This window comes from Pieris napi, chromosome 20 (assembly GCF_905475465.1).
Source record: "Pieris napi chromosome 20, ilPieNapi1.2, whole genome shotgun sequence".
Classification (NCBI taxonomy): Eukaryota; Metazoa; Arthropoda; class Insecta; order Lepidoptera; family Pieridae; genus Pieris; species Pieris napi.
The window spans coordinates 6,103,662-6,126,201 of NC_062253.1; the positions used below are offsets into that span (position 1 = coordinate 6,103,662).

Below are 22,540 nucleotides of genomic sequence, written 5' to 3' on the forward strand. Positions count from 1 at the left end.
TTAACAATAATTGTAATTCCAATAATATTCTAAAACTACACAATGTTTCAGTGATATCAAGATAAATTATTGCTGTTACCATTGTTCACCAACAAACCGAAAAAGGTAAAAATAATCTCCCAAAACACTCGTTATATCATTCATTCACCGAATGAAAACAAAACTCATTCGTCCGTGACACGCATTAATCTTGCGACCGGATTAGGGTCTGCAATCTCCTTCACTGAGCAGAGATCAGTTGTCATTAATACTTGGCTGTCACACCTTGACAGATCGGGCGCTTAGACTGAGACGTGATGCTGAAAAAGCTTTTCGTTCATCATTCATATTTTTAATTGAATTGGCAAAGAAACAAAAATAAGCATACTATTTTTAATACTACATATAAAAAATAATCGATATAAAATATAATCGATAGTACACATTAATAGTGGTGGTTATTTTTTATCTCCATGTATGAGTTCATTCTCTGATCTTGACAATTTAGGAGTTAATTGATTTCACTTACTTATTGACTGCGGAATTAACAGTCCATAAGGTTATTTAATCCGGTATACTTTTCAGAATAATATTTTTTTGACAACTGTATTAAGATATAGGATAGGATATTCAAAGATCGTCATGCTCGCTTAAATGTCATAGCTTGTGGCGGCGTCCATGCGTCGGGTTGTCTCTCTCCCTAAAATATGGCAAGGGGGCCGATGGCTAGCCATGCGTCATACTCGTGAACGGGTGCTACTTGTGGTGACCGGTCGTGCTTGAATTCGTGAATGCGATGATGTTAGTTGTTTCAACTAGGTATTTGCGTGTTGTTTCGACGAGAATATAAGTGCGTGCTCCTATTTTACCATGCCTCCTGCTTATTTTATTATTATTAAATACTAAGGATGTCATGTGGAACATGGTGTAATCGTTGTAGCTCCTTACAAACGTTGTGTAAAACAAAAAACTTGGCGATTAAAAAAGAGTGGCGGAGAGTTTATTGCCAGTTCTCCTCTTCCGTTCTACGCCCTTGATTTGAGAACTGGCAGTAAATGTAAAATTTGAATCATTTAATGTATAGTTCTTTTCTGACGTTCATAAATGTTACCTACATGAATAAATGATTTTTGACTTTAAGTATAAGAAATTTAATACTTATTATTGTAAAGTTGATCTAAATCTAAATATGAAAGTTATGTTAATAATTTAATGTTATATTTTTTTATTATTGGCATTTACAAGATTAAATCATAACTCAAATCTTACCTTAGTCCTGCAATATCAGATACTGGTATTCCATCTTCAGTGAGCCAGGTGATTGTAGGTGGAGGGTTTCCATGAGCTGCGCAAGAGACCCTCGCACCCGTACTGTTAGAGAAGGACAGACGTGGTGGTGGCTCCATCAGAAAGATCAGTTGACTCATACTCCGAACTGAAACGAAAGTAAGTTTTGTAAGTGATTTTGTTTACAGCGATACTTAGTTAGAGATTTTTTTTTTAAACAGGGACCCCTACATCCTAGCCTATCAGCCACGCAATCAGGCAGATTTGTGACCGAGTGGCCAAGCAGCAGGGGAGTGTCAAAATCTTCCCTTTCTTAAAAAGGGACATAATTGCCTTAAAGGGTTGGCGTCTCCCGCCGGGCCCGCTCGACAACTACTCCGAAAATATCGTCATAATATTTATAGGCGAGTCGGGGCCCGCTGCCCGGCGCCACCCGCGTTACCTCTCGTGATATTTTTGTGAGTGACATATTTGACAATCTTGTCGCAGAATTTTTCCAGCTGCGATCTGTGCTCAAGCAACATGTCGGATAGCCCATCCCGGGATACCCTCATGCCAGTCTCGAACAATGTTTTGAAGGTGAACAAATAAAAATGCATAAGAATAAATAACTCAGACATGAGTGTATCCATTTTACCCAGTAATGTATCCAACTTTGTTTGTCTTGGGTATGGTAGGATACAACAAGTTAGAGGTAAGGAGGGACCTTGGAGACTGGGGCTGCGTGTGCCAAATAACCACACTAGGCGTGGTAAGCGCTCGCAATTGCTTGCAGTGCCTCGGGCGCGTACAAAAGCAACATTTACTCGTGTCTTGCGCACCCTAAAATATATTATTGCTTGAGACGGATATATTTAGTTGCACGCTGGCTGAATTTACAAGAATTGCATTATTTATAATTAGTTATAACAAGGCTTAGGTTTTAAGTTTTTACTTGTTTTGCTTTATATTGTGTTTTTTATATTAATAGCTTTCTATTGTATTAGTATTAAGTTACTGTAAAAATTGAAAATAAGAAAAATAAATGTTGTAAGAGAATTCGTAGTATACTATGCAAATGTGAGTACGTAGCCACAGGAGTTAAATTTATTTTGGCTCTCACGATGAATCCAATGGGTTATTAACAAGTCCGAATTGTGAGATTTCTCGCAAGAACTTAGGAAAGTGCAGGTGACCTACTAACGCTATACGAATTTATATGGAAATGATCATATAATCGTGAGCTAATCTCGTTCCCATAAAATTTTATATTATCTATTATAGTCGCGCCTCAAAACATTCGCTAAATGCCAGGGTGCAGGACCGATATTATCAGTAGGGCTAGGATGTCTGCATACAGCTGTAATTAATATAACATTTCAGTGTGATAAAATTACATTAATTCAGTGCTTTCTCACGCTTCATTTGTGAGTTTTGAGGGTATTGACTCGTGACTAAATGGTATAAAGCGCGCGGAACTATTGAAGCAAATTATCTCGTCAACAACAATTTCACAGGTGAGTTGTTTCGCGAATTGGAACCTTGTTCAAAGGAAACCTCAATTAGGCCTCTGATCACGAGCGCTATCTACTGGCTATACGAGATGAAGGAATTAATCGTATAATTTTGTGTTTTCTATTTACATATCACACATTTAGAAGAAAATACGTGTTAATTAGTCGAATTATTTTTGAAGTAGTTTCCGTGAACTACTTGAAGATTCACGCATTCCTGGTCCGTGTGTGATATGTTTGTATGCGTAAAAAAAAAGGTGTGTGTACTTATGTACACGGTTTAGAAGTTATACTTCTTTGGCGTAATAATTTTCTTCGAGCAGTTTAGAGGGACGTTTCCCTCTTCGAATTGCATTTTTCTTGTCTATTGTAATGTTCAGTTCCAATCGAAACGATATAATATATACTAATCATGATATTTTACAATAAACACTATGTTTTTGATCACATTGGAACGGGTTTCCTCGGATATAAATCATTATTATGGTATAAATACACACATCTCTGAAATAAATATATAAAAATAAAATATTTACTTAAGTAACCATGTTGCATGGTTTAAGATATTCGTCAGGAGAGTCAAGGCAAAAGACATCTTTTTTTATGTAATAGGAGTCAATCGACCGGAGGCTCACCTGATGTTAAGTGATACCTGGAAACTCACATTGCCAGAAAGCTCGCAAGCGTACCAATTCTAAAGAATTCTTCTCTCTTTTATTGAACCTAAAGTCGAATTGGTACGGAAATACTTCAGCGGGCAGCTGATTCCACATAGTGGTCGTCGAGGTGATACTGATGTTATCTATACTGATACATAGAAACACCACACCTCTACGCAACGTTCACAAATACGCCAAGGGATCAAGTCACATTGAAAGTGACTGGTATTTGACAATTCGAATCGCTCTTCGTTGAATACAGAGGTGAGAACATCAAAATAAAAACAAAACAATCTTGCGAGAAAAAAATATTAATGTTTTGTCAAATTAATCTTGTTGTATTCCTGTATCATTTAACCATACCAACTAATATTCAAATTAAAATCAAATTATACAATTAACATACAATTCCTATTATACTTTAAAATTCATTTATCAGTCGTAAAATTACCGCAATATTAAGTCAAGCGAGTCGCAACTCAAAGTCCTTAAATCGCCAGCCAACAAATTGGAATGAAATTAAAATATTTCAAAGCGAAGCATCCTTTGTGAGAGTCGCTATTATGAAAATACCTTGAGGTCGGCATCCCGCCCGACATAATATGCTTGGTATTGTGACCTGACTTCTGACCGACGCGGGCTTTGGTATCGCAAACTTTCTCAACGATTACTACTATGTAACTATTGTTTTTATTAGACATTATTGTATGGAATTTTAATATGCTACCATGCGTATTACAAAGTATTAAACTGCATAAAATATGTATGAAAATGTTTAGTTTTGCTTATAAGCCGTGCTATACTGTAATATGAATGTAAGGAAAACATAATATATTTTCCTATACAAACTCTTTTAATATTTTATTTTTCTTCTTTGCCGTCTGATCGACGATGTTTAATTTGTCACTTAACATAATAGATGTAAGATGTTTTAATTTATTTTATAAAACCTAGAATATAGGCTTTAAATGTTGTTTCTCTTGTATTCACAGAGAAACGCAGTTGCGCCTTATTTATTCCCAGTATAAGCGATTGATTCCATTATATGAATTTAATAATTGGCTAGTTTTAAAACCTTTCAATAACCGACGACAATTGTAGGTAGACTAAGAAAAAGTTCAATTCAGTCCTAACAATAGCGCTGAAGTTTTTAGAATACGCTGAACAAAAATTCATTATTGAATTTCAGCAGCTTTATAATTTAAGCTACCACTACTGTAACACTTTTTATACAATTTAAATAGAGTATAATGTTTTTGTAATAAAGGAACAGATCAAAAGATTTCTTCGACGTTCAGCTGTTTTACCACAAAGAACGGTTTGGTGATAAACACATTTTCTATTAACAATCAGTATAAGTCATAAGTAAGAAAAAGTCGTAAGAATGAGAGAAGAGGTAATATAGGAATAATATTAATAATTAGACTTATATAAATACTTTATTTAATAATAAAGTTTACAGTACATACAAAACATAAAAAATATTTTTGGCGTATATTTTATGGTGTAATAATAAATAAAATAAAAATAGCATTTATTCGAGTACAATAACTACAGTAAGTCCATGTCTTTTAAGTTTTACACTAGTACTCGACCTCCGACGGAGTGAAGGCCTCCAGGCCTCCTCCAGATTCTTCCATTTGTCCCTATTTGTTACGACAATTTTCCAGTTTTTCCCCGCTATCCCTTTTATTTCATCTTCCCAAGTTTTTGGTGGGCATCCTCTCTTTCTGCTTCCCACTGGGCTCTTCCAAGTAAGGGTCTTTTTGACTCATCAGCCTTGCGATTCTGTAACTCACTTTTCGAACTCTCACAGCGGTTTTCGCAGCGGCGCTAGCGCTCAAATCAGTCGTGAAGCAGTCATCTTACGATTTGGCATTCTGATAAGGAGGGAGCTTGTAGTTTGTTGTACACTGCGAAAACCGCTGTGAGTGTTCGAAAAGTGAGTTACAGAATCGTAAGGCTGCCATCACGAATGCGGCCAATGTGACCGGCCCATTTCCATTTTAGCCTTTTTGTATATGTTACAACGTCTTTTATTTTTGTACGGCTTCGTATCGCTTTTGCTTTGTCTTTTAATTTCAATTGAAGAATCGAGCGCTCCATATCCATTTGATATATTCCAATCTTGTTTATTAATGTTTGGGCGTACTAAATAATAAATTCAACATTGGCAGATATGGATACAATTGGAAAGAACGTCTAACCAAGCGTAACGACAAAGCAAAAATGTGAAATAAAAGGCGATCGGCCGTGGCAATACGCAACCCTCAACATTAATAAAAAAGTATTTATAAAACATCTGTATTAATTCCAACGCTCATAAACCAAGACCCACCAGTGTCTATTAAAATTAGTCGTATAGTTTACGATGTTATTTTTATAGCGGAGATGGCAGTAAATTGAAGTAAGCCTTGAGTAAGCCTGCGAGCGCGTAATTCCGTTTTATTAACTCCCGCCATCATGCGCGATATTACGCCGTTGCGTCGTGAAGTAGAGATAACCGCTTAATTATTATATTGGTTCTCACCGAGAATATAAAACATTATAAATACAGAGTTTGCTTACTGATTAAAAACCAGACAGACCACGGATTTGCACTAATAACATCTATGTTCTATATTAAATTAGAGACGTAACTTTAAAAAAATGAAGAAACCGGCATATCTTAGACCCAACTATCAAGGAAGCCAAACACAAAAAGAGACCTCCCTGCAGATAATGAAGAATTAATCCGTAATTTGTAATTTACCGCTTTTACCACGATGAGTGTTCAGAGGAGTTGTCGTGCAGGTGAGTTTCGTTATCGTACGTCGAGGCAGAATTCGAAATTCCACCAGTATCACATCGACATTCCACAACTAAGCGTTTTTTCAGGCAGTTTTATCCGCGTACTACTGTTCATACCCATGTATTTTTGAACCAATTCGACTACGGTAAGAAAAGAGCGTACCAATTCTTAAAAGGCCGGCTACGCACTTGCGAACCCTCTAGCTATGTAAGTGCCTATGGGTGCTATGGGTGGCAGAATCACTTTACACCAGGTGAGGCTCGGGTAGGAGCCTCACCTGGTGTAAAGTGTGTAAAATAAGGTACATCAAAAAACCGCATATGATGTGTCTGCCTTATTTTGTAACATATTGAACTCTTTAAGGTATTCTTTCAATTGTTATCCATTCATGTTGATGTATTGGACAAATATGTAAGTACATCATATGTATTAGAAACGATATATCAGTAACTTTTATTGGAAGCCCTGAGGTTTCAATTCAAAGTGAAGTTTAAAATGAATTCCCTATTTTATTCCCTTTTACAAGTGGTACATGCTGTTAGCAGCGTTCAGAAGTCGAGTGTTACGCTCCAATGCGTTTGCCTACGTGCTTCAGAGAGGAACGTCTGTTGTCGAGTTAATTCATCATTTTTAATACAATATATTTTGTATTGCCCAATTCGATACTTCTGAAGGTAAAATATTATATAGCGCATATAACTAAACGTTTTTTCAAGTATGTAATTTTAGTATTGTCTTTTATTAACATAACTTTTACACATCTATAGAAAACACTTTTTCGTCAAAAAAAAACGTCGAAGAAAAAACTTCGGGAAAAATTTGAAATTATGTAAAATAATTACAAGTTTATAATAATATATAGCTTCAATCCGTTAAAAAGTGTTTTCTTTAAATATGTAATTTTAGCTTTTCTACTAGAAAGCAGTATTTAAAATTCCTAAGGAGTGTATGTCGATATTATATGAGAAATAAAGCTATTTAATAGATATATTTAGGCCGGTTAGTTTGACTAAATGTTAATTATTTTGGTTTCATATGTAAGAATTTGGTCTGGCACTCATTTTGGGACGCTTATGCTTATAGATGAATACTGTAATGAACATATACAAGAAATGATATAGAAATATTTCACCCGAAAATTGTATTAAATGAAGTTTTAAAAACTCAGGGTCTAAAAGCTAAAAGCTTTTAAAATGCTGTTCATCTGTCAATCCTGTTTAGAAGTTGGATATTTCCTTGTAAGTTTTACATTTAATTTACTTAAGTAGAATATATTAAAATATGAAATATAAAAACTGTGGACTGAAAATATTATGGTTGCGAAACCTTGATGACTCTCTAGGATAATTGTAATAATACTCTCCAGGCCAACTTGGTCTCCGCGGCATACCCATAATGATACTTGCCTAGTACGCGAAAGTGTAAGCAAAGAGATGTTTAATCTCTTCTATAACTCTAATCCATAAATTCTAATTCTATAACTCTCATACTACAATACGACAGATATCCCACAAAACTGGAGTAATTTGCGAGCAAGCGCAAGGCCTATAGTTTAATCACCGCTGCAGGAAGATGCATTACCTGGATAGGATAAAGATCCTTTGATGTGTGCATGATAGGCAAGGGCCATCATCATCTGCTTCTCTACACATTAAGCCAAGGTAACAGGGCAACCTGTTGGCTCATGGTTGTTGAAACACCGCCAACTTCATAACTTAAGAAAAAATAAAATATTCACCATTTATTTTCTTGTTATAAAACTATGTAGTTAACTTTTTAATATACACTCGGTCCACCTGGGTCAAACTTGATATGAATATAAAAATCTTATAAAATAATACACAAATAATTCAAAGTTGATTTTAAAGATTGCCGGGTCAATGACTTACAAGGGAAACTAAACAATTGGGAAAGCCATAATTAAATAATGCCTCTGCTAATTCACTTTCTGAGCGATAATTAACCATCGTTTTAAGGTACTTTAAAGGTGAGCGCACCTGAATAAGGAAGTTTATTACTTTAGTAGGTGGAATTTAGCATGGTAAAAATTTGCAGAAATACTGAAAGTGGTTAGGACAAAATTTGGAAGTACTTTATACAAGTAACACAACAATTACATCAATTTGAATTAAATTTATCAAAATAGCATTGCTGAGTGGGGTCATTAAAAGATTCAGCTAAATGACGATTAACAACTATCACAATAAACTAAAATTATTAGCAACTTAGTGCACGTTAATATTAAGTGCTAAACAGTGAGTGAAAAAATAAAACACAAGAACATCGTGTCTTCCCTTTAATAGAGACTGTAAGTAGTGTTATTGGACACTTTCGAATGTTAAAAATCCATATTAGTAAATAGGGTTAGACTTTAATAACTTATTAGTCTTAAGTTAGGCTAGATTGTAATGTTCCATGATGTCTTAGTAAAGACACATGTATAAAAAAAAAAAAACAAGTCAGCAAGTAAAATATTATATAGTACTATGAATATTGATTTCAAATTGGTATAATGATTTATTATATATATTATATTAAAAATATTTCAGAAACAAAGTGTTTATTATTCTAATGCTTTATGCTACACAACATTCTTTGTATGTTTTTCTGGCTCGCATATTATTATCTTACCAATATAATAACTCCGATCAAAGCATTTATTTTGAACGATATTCATTTTTCTTATGGTCCAAGATCCCAGGGCCGCCAGACATCACGTATTTTCTGACGGATGAAATGTGGACGATTGGGTAGTGTAAGTATGTACTATGATCGTATGCCTACCTGCTAGCTTGGTCAAACGGCCAATTTCCAGGTATCAGGTAATTAAGGTACACAAAAACATTACTTACTTCACGTTAATTCTCATGGCTGATTTTTATATATGTTTTCGAGTGTATAGTTAAAAATAAATTGTCAATACTCCCAGACACTTTCCGTCGGCCATATTGCTTAACAGACGCTTTAAGGGTCTCAAAATAATTAGTCAACTTCACGTAAATTCTGACGCTCCATTTTTATATATGTTCATCCGACAACTATTTTAAAAGCTTTGACAAGAAGACAGACCGATCCAAGGGGCCAATCATCCCCTAAACTAAATTTTAATATCTCTATGAGTGAGAGAGCATTATCTACGCGCATGAGACTGAGTGAGACCGACTGCGCTGTTAAAGCCATGAAAATTACTTGAAAAATTATTATTATTCAAAAAGGGCAAGCAAAAGCCGTTTAATATTTTGAAGAAAAATGAAGAGTACCAACAAAGCATTTCACCGTTTTGGTACGTTGAATTTTGTTGGTGATGTAGATGAAGAAGAACGTGTATTCAACATAATACAAAAATTTATCTGTGATGTTTACAATTTTCCTGGAATAATTGATGTAGATGCTGCCAGACTACAGTTGTTTATCATTTACATACATGATATCTGATATAAATGAAGAATTCAATAGAAAGAATTTAAGAAACTTCGATGCCTGTAACCTACCACCTTGTAAAAGTGAGCTTTGGCAACAGTTTCGACGGGCTAGCTTTGGAACAATGCAAGTATGAAGATAATAAATATTTTCAACCCCGAAAACAATGGCTGGACACTACAAGATGGTAAATATGATTTTCATTGGTTCGATGGAGATCAATTACCGGGTTTTGTCAGTGAGTCGCTGGAAGAACAATCAGGTAAATTATTTTCGTTTCTCATATTATTTGTATCTTTTTAGTTTTTTCAGACCTTCATTGTTTAACTTGTTTTTTACAGAGGAAGAAAATAAGGATAATGCTGATGATGACGATCACGATTTAGACATTCAATTTCAAGATTGATATTTGATGATGATGATAATGAAGATTAAAAGCCACTGTTAAGAAATATTGAAGAATTAATATTTTTCCACTTTGTTTCCAAATTTCCAATAAATAATTAATTTAAAAAATTGCTGCTATTTAAATATAAGTGGTATTTTTAAAAAATATTTTTTAGTTCTAATTAATAAATTGAAAAAAAAAAAATGTCGGCTAACTTTAGTATTATTTATTATGTGTAAATTTTTTTCTTATTTTTGTTGCTACAATTTACTGGTCAACAAAAGTTCTAAAAATTATAAAATATCTGTTCAAGTAATTTTCATGGCTTTAACAGCGCAGTCGGTCTCACTCAGTCTCATGCGCGTAGATAATGCTCTCTCACTCATAGAGATATTAAAATTTAGTTTAGGGGATGATTGGCCCCTTGGATCGGTCTGTCTTCTTGTCAAAGCTTTTAAAATAGTTGTCGGATGAACATATATAAAAATGGAGCGTCAGAATTTACGTGAAGTTGACTAATTATTTTGAGACCCTTAAAGCGTCTGTTAAGCAATATGGCCGACGGAAAGTGTCTGGGAGTATTGACAATTTATTTTTAACTATACACTCGAAAACATATATAAAAATCAGCCATGAGAATTTACGTGAAGTAAGTAATGTTTTTGTGTACCTTGATTACCTGATACCTGGAAATTGGCCGTTTGACCAAGCTAGCAGGTAGGCATACGATCATAGTACATACTAACACTACCCAATCGTCCACATTTCATCCGTCAGAAAATACGTGATGTCTGGCGGCCCTGGGATCTTGCTCTATTACATCCTCTGACGATATTTGCAACACGCATTTTGTCAATGTTGTGTTATGTCAAACGCCATAAGGTTACACCAAAAAGTTCGAATTGTATGGTGGTTAAGTATTCTTGAATTTTCTAATTTTCCGCGCAAAGTTTTTCTTTTTTTCTTTTATAAGAACCTTCTCCTGACAATTACAAACACAACAAAAAAAAATCAGACAAATCGGTCGAGCCGTTTTCATGTGATGTCGTGACAACGGAAAACGGGTTTCATTTTTATATATATAGATATGTCGGAGCAATAGCGCTGGTGTCAGCTGCCATTGTCATGACATGTCACAGAGGTCATAAATCAATCAACGTTAAAGTCAAATAATAGTGACTATGGATTCACTATTATTATCGACAATTGAACATTATAAAGTCTTTAAAAATATGATATGTCTAGCAAAATTGGGAAATTAAATAAAAAACTAGTATTAACGGTTTTGAACTGATTAGACTTTGACATTGTTAAGCTATAAGCCCAGTGACAGCTGACAGCAATACCCCATACGTAACAATTAAATTTAAATGAGCAGCGTTGGCCTATTGGCATAATGATCGTATATCAATAAATTTTTCCTATCTATGTGCTCAATTAACCCTCGTTTTTACTTTAACCCTATAAAGCAAAATTATCGTGGAACATATATCGGAAGCCAAATTCAATCGAATAATTGTTAATATACGCTTGAAATTCTGAATAACTATTTACTATTGATGAATAAAGTAAACTATCTAACAAATACGGGACAGAAAGTTCTAGAAGGTTCATGTAGAGGTCGCGAGTGTCGCTTCCTGTCTCGCCGGAAGCGGCCGGAAGGCGGGAACGCGCCTGCACAGGTAATGTTCAACGAACAAAAGAAACTGTGGTTTTGTTTTGAACAACACAGATTATTACGCTCGTTTTAATGTTTTCTGAAATGAAGCTGTGTTTTTGAATTCTTTTCTGGATTAATCTACGTCCCTCGTGCATAAGTTAAATGCTATACGTACAACTTATATGTGTTAACGTAAAATTGTAAACACCGTTAGATTGTAATCTATCTCGCGAGTTTATAAACTGTCGAAAGATTGTGGACCTCAACGTACTGCTTACAATTTAACGTATTATTATTCGGTAGAGTGTACTACACTAACTTAGTTATCATTCAAACTTCTTTGGTCAATTACAGATTAATTTTACTTCCCAACAATTTCATATAACTACCGAATAATAATACGTTAATTTGTAAGCAGTTCGTTGAGGTTCACAATCTTTCGACAGTTTACAATCTCGCGAGATAGATTACAATCTAACGGTTTTTACAATTTTACGGTGACATATGTACAGCAAAATTATCTATGCAAATTGCAAAACACGATTATTTACGTTCATTTTTGAATCCTATTAATAAACCTTTTAAAAAATTATGAACAAAAAACGAATTTATTTCACGTAAACTCATATGCATGATTGAAAGTTTGCAAATATTCAATAACGCGCCCTGTTCCTAAAGTAATAAAAAAAACTCTGGGCTTTTCATTCAATTATTACTTTTTTCCCTCGTAAGCTCTCAATATTATTAAATAAAAACCCGCTTTTACTCTTTGTGATACTACCTCTGTTACCTATTCATAGGATATTTTTAAACTAGATAAAGCGCTGTTTTCGTAATAAGCTTTTCATCGTAACAAAGAAGGTCCTTGCAATAAATAGAAGAGGGTATTTGTGGCGCGATGCGTCTAGTGACCGTCAAGTATCGCATTAGAATTGCAAACTGACTTCCTCTGTGCCATGCTAATGTGAGCTAACTTCATAAACCCGACGGGCCTCGACCGTCAGCGGACACTTTATTATATTCTTTATTTATTGCTACAATTCTGTTTATTTTTTTAACCTCAAATGCATATTATAAACTGTATACAACTGTTTAATTGAAAAGCCTCTTATTAGTCTGTATTAATTATACGTATTTAAAGTAGCGACCTGTCCCGACTTTACATGGAATATGTTTGTCAAATATTATGGAAAATAATTTGTTCCTCTTTATAATATTAGTATATAAAGGTTAGGTCGTATAAAATAAGTTAAAAAATAACTTTTTTATTGCATCATAGCTATTGAATATGTTTCCATTACTAACAGATCCTTTGCGTGACAAAATTGAAGGATAAACAAAAGACAATTATGTCGTATAGTGAAATTTAGAACGTGAGGCACGTTGAATTAATAATATTACGAAGTATGTGCGCATTTGACTTGGAGATGTAAGAATTTTGAGCGATTATCATTTCCATACATATGTTTATTAAAATTCTTTATGTATAATTTTTCGGGAATTTCTTCATGTTTTATGATTATTATATTTCTTTGTGTAATTCATTGGTTATTCTTCTTTATATGCGAGTGCGGTGGTCAGCGATCTTTCCCTGAAACATATTTCTTGGGTCTAAATCCTACCGTATACCGTTCCTTATGAATTTTTGTATCGTTAAGCTAGTGTTATTTTCATAAGCTATCAGTGTGGATGCGTCCAATTTATAATAATATAAAACTATAAAACTTAAGAAATATTTATAAATTATAGCGGAGTTGATACAAAAAAAAAATCACGTCATTTTGCAACCATGTTATCAATGTTCTCACCCATTGCGAGTTTTTCTATACAAATGACTTAAATAAAAACAAGTTCGGAAACGTCTTCGTAATGTAGTTGTAGTATTCATTGGTCGAAATTACATTGCTTCACACGCGACCTTACTCTCACAGTCAGCAAATACTATTAGCGCTTGTAGTTTGTACAAGCTGCAAACACTGGTGTATTTGTTATTCAGGAGCCGTCGGCAGGAAATTAAGCTCTTTGGACGCTAGGGGGGCTGTTAGAGAGGAAGGGGATGTAACAGACACTATCCTCCTAAGAGTTATATCAAGTTTAAATGTAAAGTTACGAACGATAATGTTGGTAACTGCATAAGTACCGCAGACTTGTTTGTTAGTTATTTTACTAAGAATTTACTTTTACGCGTGTACATTTAATCAAAATCAAAATACGTTTAATCAATTTAGATGCTTCTTAGAGCATGCTTACGAATGTCAACAACGTTTACAAAATTCACGAAAGAGCAAGACTACGCCATCCGTTCGCAAAACTACCAGCCCTGCGATTCTGTAACTCACTTCACGAACTCACACAGCGGTTTTCGCATCGGCGGTCTCTCTCAAATCAGTCGTGAAGCAGTCATTTTATGATTTGGCATTCTGATAAACAATAAAGTACAAGCTCCCACCTTTTCAGAATGCCAAATCATAAAATGACTGCTTCACGACTGATTTGAGAGCGACCGCCGATGCGAAAACCGCTGTGTGAGTTCGTGAAGTGAGTTACAGAATCGCAGGGCTGGAGGCCTTGTTCTGAGAAGAACGGGCAAGAAACTCAACAAGTTTTACCCTCCCTCTACATTACAATTATTCAAAGGAAAATGTCATAAACCACAACGTCATTAAAGTTACATAAGTAAAAAAAAAAAATCTGTTCTGTGATTTACCACATTCACCATTGCACACATATTAAATAAAGCTTTAAGCTGCAGTGTCCAGTAATGTGGTTAACGTATATCCGATGAAGAAATTTTTGAAGTGAAACTTCTTTATCGGCGTTCGAAAAAAATTTACCACCCCTTTTTTTAGGTTACGCGTCACATTTATCCGATTCGAAGAGGTTCGAAGCCTTTAATAACAAATGTATATAATAACGTTAACAATGATAGTTATAATTCTATTACAATTAATGAAATTCTGTAATAATCTTAGTAGTAATAAGGTAAAATGAAATAATTGTCTTATTTGTATTCATGTCTATGATAAAAAAGCCTTTTGTTAAACTTTATCTAATTTAACTTTATTTAACCAATTTCTGTAAAGTTGCATATAGTTTTTGAAAAAAAGAAGAAAATAAGTCATAAAGAAGTTTCACTCCTTACGTGTGTACACTAGTACACGCACAATATTTTTTTAATTTGTCTTTGTGTTTACACATGATATTTTATCCGTCTTGATTCGAAGCCCAGAGTGACAATATTTATTTTGTATTCATAGGGACCACACCCTGACTTTCATTTAAATGGTGACTAAGGCATGATACCATAAAACACAGAAGTGTATTTGTTTTAGATTTATATTTAGATACTAGTGGACCCGACAGACGTTGTCCTGCATGATATTTCAAGCGATTAGTAAAGCAAAGTATGAAAGTACCGACTGCAACGCCATCTGGCGGGCTGATTTGTGAATCTAAACCATTCCCAGATCCCCTTGAACACACACAAAAAAAAATCATCAAAATCGGTCCAGTCGTTTGAGAGAAGTTCAGTGACATACACACTCACAGAAGAATTATATATATAAAGATTACGAGATGATTATGTCTGATCCTACATTTTGACGTATGAAACTTCGATGTAGTTATCAATATCTGTAGCACAGGTTACTGGCGTTAAAGTTGTAACAGTAATTTGATAAATTATTTTATTAGCACGTATTAAATTGTAAAACAAAATAAAATTTTCTCGCGTAGTTATAAACTAGTGGAGGGAATCTTCGAAAGCGCGGGCGCCGAGTTCGTTGCACCAAAGTGAGAACTTTTAATTAACTCGGTACTACAATCAAACTAATGACGCGAACTTCGAGCAATTTTCTGATAAACTTCTTCAATTGATGAAATTTTATAAGAGCGAAAATATTAATGGAGTTTTATTCATTAAAACATTGTTTATTATGTCGGTAAATTAATAAAACGAGTTTGTGGTATTTCGAACACTAGTGTTATTGCTGAATATTTTTTTATTGGCTACGTATACTCTATATACACCTAATTACTATTTTTATTTAAATATTTAAGCTTTGAGAGTCATTTAATTAAATTGTCTTTCATTACTAAACTCAAATTAAATAAATATAAAACACACACTTTTAAACGTCAATATTTATAAAAATGCATGAATCTAAATTTACAGTCACTACCAGCTCCCAAATCAAGGGTGCCAAGAAGAACTATCAAGAAACTACCACCACTGTTTTTCATCGGCAAGTTTTTCGGTTACAAGGAAATTGTAAGTAACGAATAATTACTATAGTATTTTTTTTAAATATTTATTATTATAATTCCATGTATATCACTTAAGTACAATAAGCGTAGCCTATAAACAGAACAACAAACATAAAGTATTCAAAATTCAAAATCATTTATTTATTTATGTAACACAATATTCACTTATGACAAAAAAGAAATACATATTAAATGCTTAATGCTTCTAATTTTACATTGAATGCCAATTCTCAAATCAAGAGCGTAGAACGGACGAGAAGAACTGGCAATAGGTAAACTCTCCGCCACTCTTTTTAATCGCCAAGTTATTCAAGTACGTATCGCCTAGTAACCCAACGGGGCATAGAACAGAGTTTTTAATTTTTAGTCCAAAATTTATTACTTTGTCACCGGGAATGTCACCCAACCCCAGGAAACACACATCATGTTTGCTACATGCGTTCACTGTTACGGTATTTCCCGGTCAATAACGATTTTTGGTATAAGACGTCTGACTCCGGAAAATCGTAATTTCCCGTAAAAAGAAAACATTTCAGTACTTCGCGGTGCATCGTATGGAAAATTAGGTAAAATCGTGTGACGCGATGCAAGGCTTCGTCGCTCTCGACGGGAGGGTTCTCCGTGACGCATGCTTGAAAGCCTCCCTGATGGAATCGATAGGGTTAGCACAATTTTCTTGAGAATTCATTGCCAATGGGCAATAGGCTCATCTGATTTTAAGTGATACATGGGTGAGTCGTGGGGTAAACATTTCATCGCGTTTTAGGATGTGGACAATGCTACGCAGTTACCTCGGGACATTGTAAATAGCACAATACAAGAAAATATTAAACTACTGATTTCAATCAATTTGATTACTATAGAATATCAAGATTTTTATCTTATCTTTGATCAGTAGAAATTAAAAAGTTTTCTTCGGTTTCTGTTATAGTAATGAGAAAGAATAGTGTAAAAGTAGAGGATAAAGGATAAATGATCCCCATTTCCAGTGCAATTCTGCTTATGAATTTATCATAACTTATTTTCGATGCATAAAATATAACCGTAAACTGCAAATGTAATGTCATAAAAATTCAAATTTCGAATGCCTTACATAATAACCGATTATACCGTACAGTATTTGTTACCATGGTTACCATATATATATTAACATATATATATATGGAGGCAAAATATGTAGTAACACAATGGGTACTTAAATTGACGTTTAATCATAGGATTACTACGAGTATACTTATCTATACTCTACAGTATCTAAACCTACTTTTTCTGTTTTATATTTTCTAATCATGATAATTAATCTATTCATGTACATTGTATGCAACGAACATTAGCACTAACCTCTAACAAATAATACCGTTTTGACCCCAATAATGATTAGTTATTATATAACAAATAAACATTCTACTTGATTTTAAGTACCAGCCCTGTGAGTTCCCCTCAATATGAATGTCGCGTTGTTGTGCAAACCGCACAATTCTTCCCTGACTTTTATACGCTTTCGACTGTTGTATGAAATTGTATGTTTTACTTTTGTATTGTTCCTCGGAGATTTACTACGACTTGGTTTTTAATCTGATAATATTTTCAATATAATAATAATAATACTAATTTAGTAAGGTGGTAATTATTATTGTTATTTAAATATATTTATTATAATTGGTAAGATTTTCATAATAAACAAAAAATATATGTTCAAAAAAAAATAGGTTGTCTGTAAAGTCGGTTTACTGACGAAAGTTGAACGTGCCAACGTCATAAGAAAATACTGATGGAATGGTTGCATTTTTCAAAAGAAATTGTTAATTTTATTTGTTTGATAGATATTTTGTATGGATATAGAGAAGGAGGTAAAAGGAAATCACAATTGAATTGATCAAGTTACATTTATTTGTACGCATAAATACAATTATATCAATTTTTGTGCCTCTTTCTCGCTCGTTCCGCGCTCTCGCTTGCACTTCAAGCCTAAATGGAACGCCTCAGAGGTAACGCCGCATGAGTCATGTTTTTTCGTGCGTGCAGCCGGCTCCATCGAATTATAAGACGTTGTCACGTCAAAAATTGTAAATTTGTAATGTATTTTTTACTAAGATACTGCAGTTCTCGAGTCCATGACCCTCAGTGGATTTTGATTTTTCGAGTTCTGAGGCGAGTAGGAATTTCAACGTCTTTAAAGCTATTATTTATTCACTGGAAATCCAGCTTTAATAATTCAAGTTGTAACCTAAACGGTGACTTACCCTTTATCATTATTAATTAAAATTGTAGCTGTACTTTTAATACGTATTTTCTAATAAACAATTTAATTGCAGCGCTATAAAACACTAGCAACAAGAACACGAAGAATCGCGTGAGAAAGTTCAAATAAAATGAAATTTATAACACGTCCTAGTTACAATCAAATCAGCAACGGATATATGAGACAGCGCTGAAATCGATTCCAATAGATTTCCACCCGAGGCGTTTGCAGCGGCCGCAGCGCTAGATTGTACATTTTTATTGGCTAAACCTTTGCGCTTGTGTGACGGATTGAAAAAAACCTCGCTTGTTTGTAGTCGATTTAATTCCTATCTGATTGGCTTAGAGCTTCCGATTTTATTGCATTATTCATTGGATACGCGGCTCCGACGATTTGAAAAGAAATTGTTTTTCACTAAATAAAATGTTTTTCGTTAGATTTTTGTAAATCGATGTAAATTTTTGTACCTACTGGATTAAGCGTGTAAAATTTGATTTTGACATAGAATTTGCCTTATACATAGAATCTTATATATCAGGCATCTATTTGTAAGTGAATCAAGTTTGCCTATATTTATGTTCCTTGCTTTTATGTGTTTATCCTTGCTTGTACATATTGTTTCTCAGTAAGTTAATTATGTATGCAATAATTCTTATGAGAAATAAAGTTTAAAGAAAACACTTTTAAACCGGATTAAAGTTATGTATTTAATTATTTAACATAATTTTAAATTAAACCGACGTTTCGCGTGCTTTACAGCGTGCGTGGTCACGGTGACTGAAGACAAAAGGTGTTGGATGCCAAAAAGTATCACAGCTGTAGACCACAAGTGACTTATAATTGACTTTTCGTTCGTTTCGCCTCTTCTTTCGTTAGTGTTATATCAAGGGATCCTGTGCTTTTTTGGAGATATAGCATGCAGAAAGCCCAACAACTTGGAGAAGCTTCTGGTGACAAGGTAGAGTGGACGGCATGAGATCCCGAAGCCGATCCCCTACTCTCTGAACCTACCACCTAAAGTCATTACTTTTCTTAGGCCACAGGCGCTGAGGCTTGACAAAAACAAGGGGAACTGAAGGATATACAACACCAACACGACTTTCAATAATGAAAAACACGACTAAAGAAGATGTGTGTAAAATTCATAAAGTCATATTTTATTGTATTTCTTAAGTAGGTATGCATATTATTTTAGAATTTATAGATAAATTTAAAAGTTTTTTAGTCTTTGGGCCATGCCAGTTCCTCATCTGCAAGATGCCGGGAATTGACGGGGGGAAGCCGGGATTGGACAACATACTTCAAATTCCTTCCTAAAAATCGCTTAACCACTAGTGCAACAATAATAAAACATATCTAAATTGTGAAGAGCACATAGAATTGTCTTTGTTATACGTTAATTTCTTTTTATTATATACGTTAAAAATTCTATTTAAAACCTTCGGTATTTGAGGAAATAAACTACCTTAATTTCCGTTTTACATTAAAAAGTCGTGTAGTAGTGAAAAAAGTTTAATTAAAGGATTTTATGCGAGCCGAGCGAGTTGGGACATTATTAAAACCGTTTGTCTTAATCTCCGGTAACGCACAGCTTAGGGGCATTCCCTCGGAATTGTTATTAAATTCAATATATTTAATAAGAGGGTTTAAGCTCCACAGATTATATAAATGAAAATTTAAATTTATGTAAATTACAGGAAATCTTTCGTAGAACATTCTTTAATGATAAATAGATTTTTGTAAAAACAGAGTCAATCTGAATACGCAAAAAAATAGTTTAGTGTGCCGCGAGTCAAGTTGTATGATGGATTTTTGTATGGAGATGTTCAAATACTCTTTGTTTGAAGTTGGGTAACAACTAACTTTAGCGGTTCAAAATATGAGCTTATAACTAACACAAAATTAGGGATAGAGGGGTTGCGACGCAAACAAAAACAATTTTGGCTTATCTAAGGGTTCATAAATCTAAATGACACTTATGTTTTTGGACATTATCGGAAACGAGAAAGTTACAATTTATAAGTGTGGTAAAAACTAAAGGGCTCCATATTGGCTTCAAATGTACGATGATTGTTTACATTTGGTTTACGCTTCTAATTATTACCTAAAGTATTTATATGTATGTAACTTAAGTAAACTTTGGTTACATAACTCGCGTCACGTCAGAAAATTTAAATTAAATTCTTAAATTAAATTATTATGATTCATGTGCACTTTTTATTTTTTTTATTTTTGATGTATGCTTTATTACTTTAGTTTGTGTTTTGTTCCTGTTTAGTTTCTTTTTTTTCTTTCTTAATAACTATATGTAATATGTATTTTTGCACTTCTTGCCTACCTTATCTAATTTAATTTATTATATTTATTATAGTCATATATATATCCATTATACTCATTGAGAAAACCTTAATTTATATTGTATTATTCTCATATAGCTAATTAAAGCTAAACTTTGGCGGCATTATTTTAAAACTAAAGAAAATGTAAAGAAATGTTTTTGTTAATATTGTTTTAATAGCAAAATATAAACCATGGTAATAAACACTATTTTTATTCTTTTATATTTGTATGAACATTATTACTAAACACATATTGTAAAATTTTCGCACCATTGGCTTAAAATATCAAATACCACCACAATTATTAAAATTAGGTTCTGTCTCCAACAATCGCGAGGTAGGAAGTTACAAAGTTGTTCTCATTCTGTCACGGTGCAGTCAGATAGTTCAAATTGGAGGCTGTCAAGAGGCTTTTAGCTAGATCGTGGTCCTATGTACGTTTTCGCTTTTGACGTATAATTATAAAAAAATAACCCTTATATTATTCAACTCTTCATTAAAGTATTATGATGTAAATGTATATCATAAATATCAGTTGATTAAAGCTAATTCGTGTATAATTAAAATGTATATTTAATTTGTAAGCATAATAGCTAAGTAACTTTTATAGTGTCTTCGTCTCATATTTGTTACTCAGTGCTGGTATAACTACTTAATCATTTCAATCATTCAATCACATATTTAAAAAAATACTCTATCATTAAATTCATGATATTTTAACATAACTTGGGTCTTGTTAAAAACGCAGCAATTATTGCTTATCACGGCTATATTGCCTCAGTTCTGAGGTATGGATATTATGAGGTATTGATTTGTTTAATTGATCATTTTATACAAAACCATAACTACCCGACTATAGTTTTACCAGACATCAAATTCAGAACCTAATCATGTATATATAAAAAAGTATTATATATATATTTTAAACACTGTAGCCAGTTGATAATATGATACAGTCTACGTCATTAAAATCCGCATAGGTTATTGATAGCGAGGACCCTAACGATGTCTCTTAATGCAATATTATGACGTTTCGCCCCGTAATGAGACCAGCCCGAGGCTGCAAGCTACCACATATACCGTATGAGCCTTCATGATAATATACAGGGTGATGTAAAGGAGTTTTGTTATATAAATTATAACATTTGACGTTAATCACATTAAAAACAGACACATTTCTACAACTGTTTCATAGATAATTTTTTATTAGTTACTGAACAGCCTTTTGTGCCTATTACACAACCTCAATGTTTAATGGATTTCAGACAGGCCTTACACAGGACAGGACTTTTGCATTCTTGAACATTTTTCTTTAAAGACAGGTAGATCAGACCTTGATGTCTGAGATTTAGCGAGAATTTTTGGGTCTAAGACGTACCGGTTTCCTCACAATAATTACATTATTATAATAAACGCATGTAATCAATGCGAGTAAAGATAAAATCATCAATGCACAAGTGGGGCCTGAACCCATGGGTCTACCTCTAGGCTTACATTGCACTTTATGTTAAGTAAACTTATACTAGCTGACCCGGCAAACGTCGTTTTGCCATGTATATTATTTCTAGGAAACATTTTTTTAGTTCAATAAAATAAGGGTTGCTCGTAGAGGGGTGAAAATTTAGGGTTATATGTATTTTTTAATGGCACATTATATAAAAATTAAAATTTGTTAAATATGTATCAAAATAATGTTTATGTACTAATAGTGACATCTAGTTTGTTATAAGGAAAGGACTGCTTTGTGGGTCTATGTGTGATTGTCATTGAATTAAAGTTAGTCTGTCAACGTCCACCGTTGTTTCATTATTATAGGTTATGGGCCCAGACCCGTTTTTAAGTGTATTATGGAAGTTTAAAGTATTATCTTTATCCATACTGCTATAATAATGTCGGTGAATTATATAGCCAACGTCCCAAAGTTGAAGGGTCGTGAAAACTATGACGACTGGTGTTTTGCGGTGCAAAATGTTTTGGTGCTAGAAAACATGGCGGATAAAATCAAGACGCAGCTAT

The 22,540-nt window shown here is 33.6% G+C and overlaps 1 protein-coding gene across 1 annotated transcript in view; it reads right to left on the minus strand.

Annotated features, from left to right (window-relative positions):
- LOC125059756 (Down syndrome cell adhesion molecule-like protein Dscam2) overlaps positions 1 to 22,540 on the minus strand; it is a 129,564-nt gene that overhangs the window by 70,041 nt on the left and 36,983 nt on the right. The window contains exon 3 of the mRNA XM_047664305.1: positions 1,249 to 1,414. Coding sequence (XP_047520261.1) covers positions 1,249 to 1,414 — 166 coding nt within the window. The remainder of the gene's footprint in view (positions 1 to 1,248; positions 1,415 to 22,540) is intronic.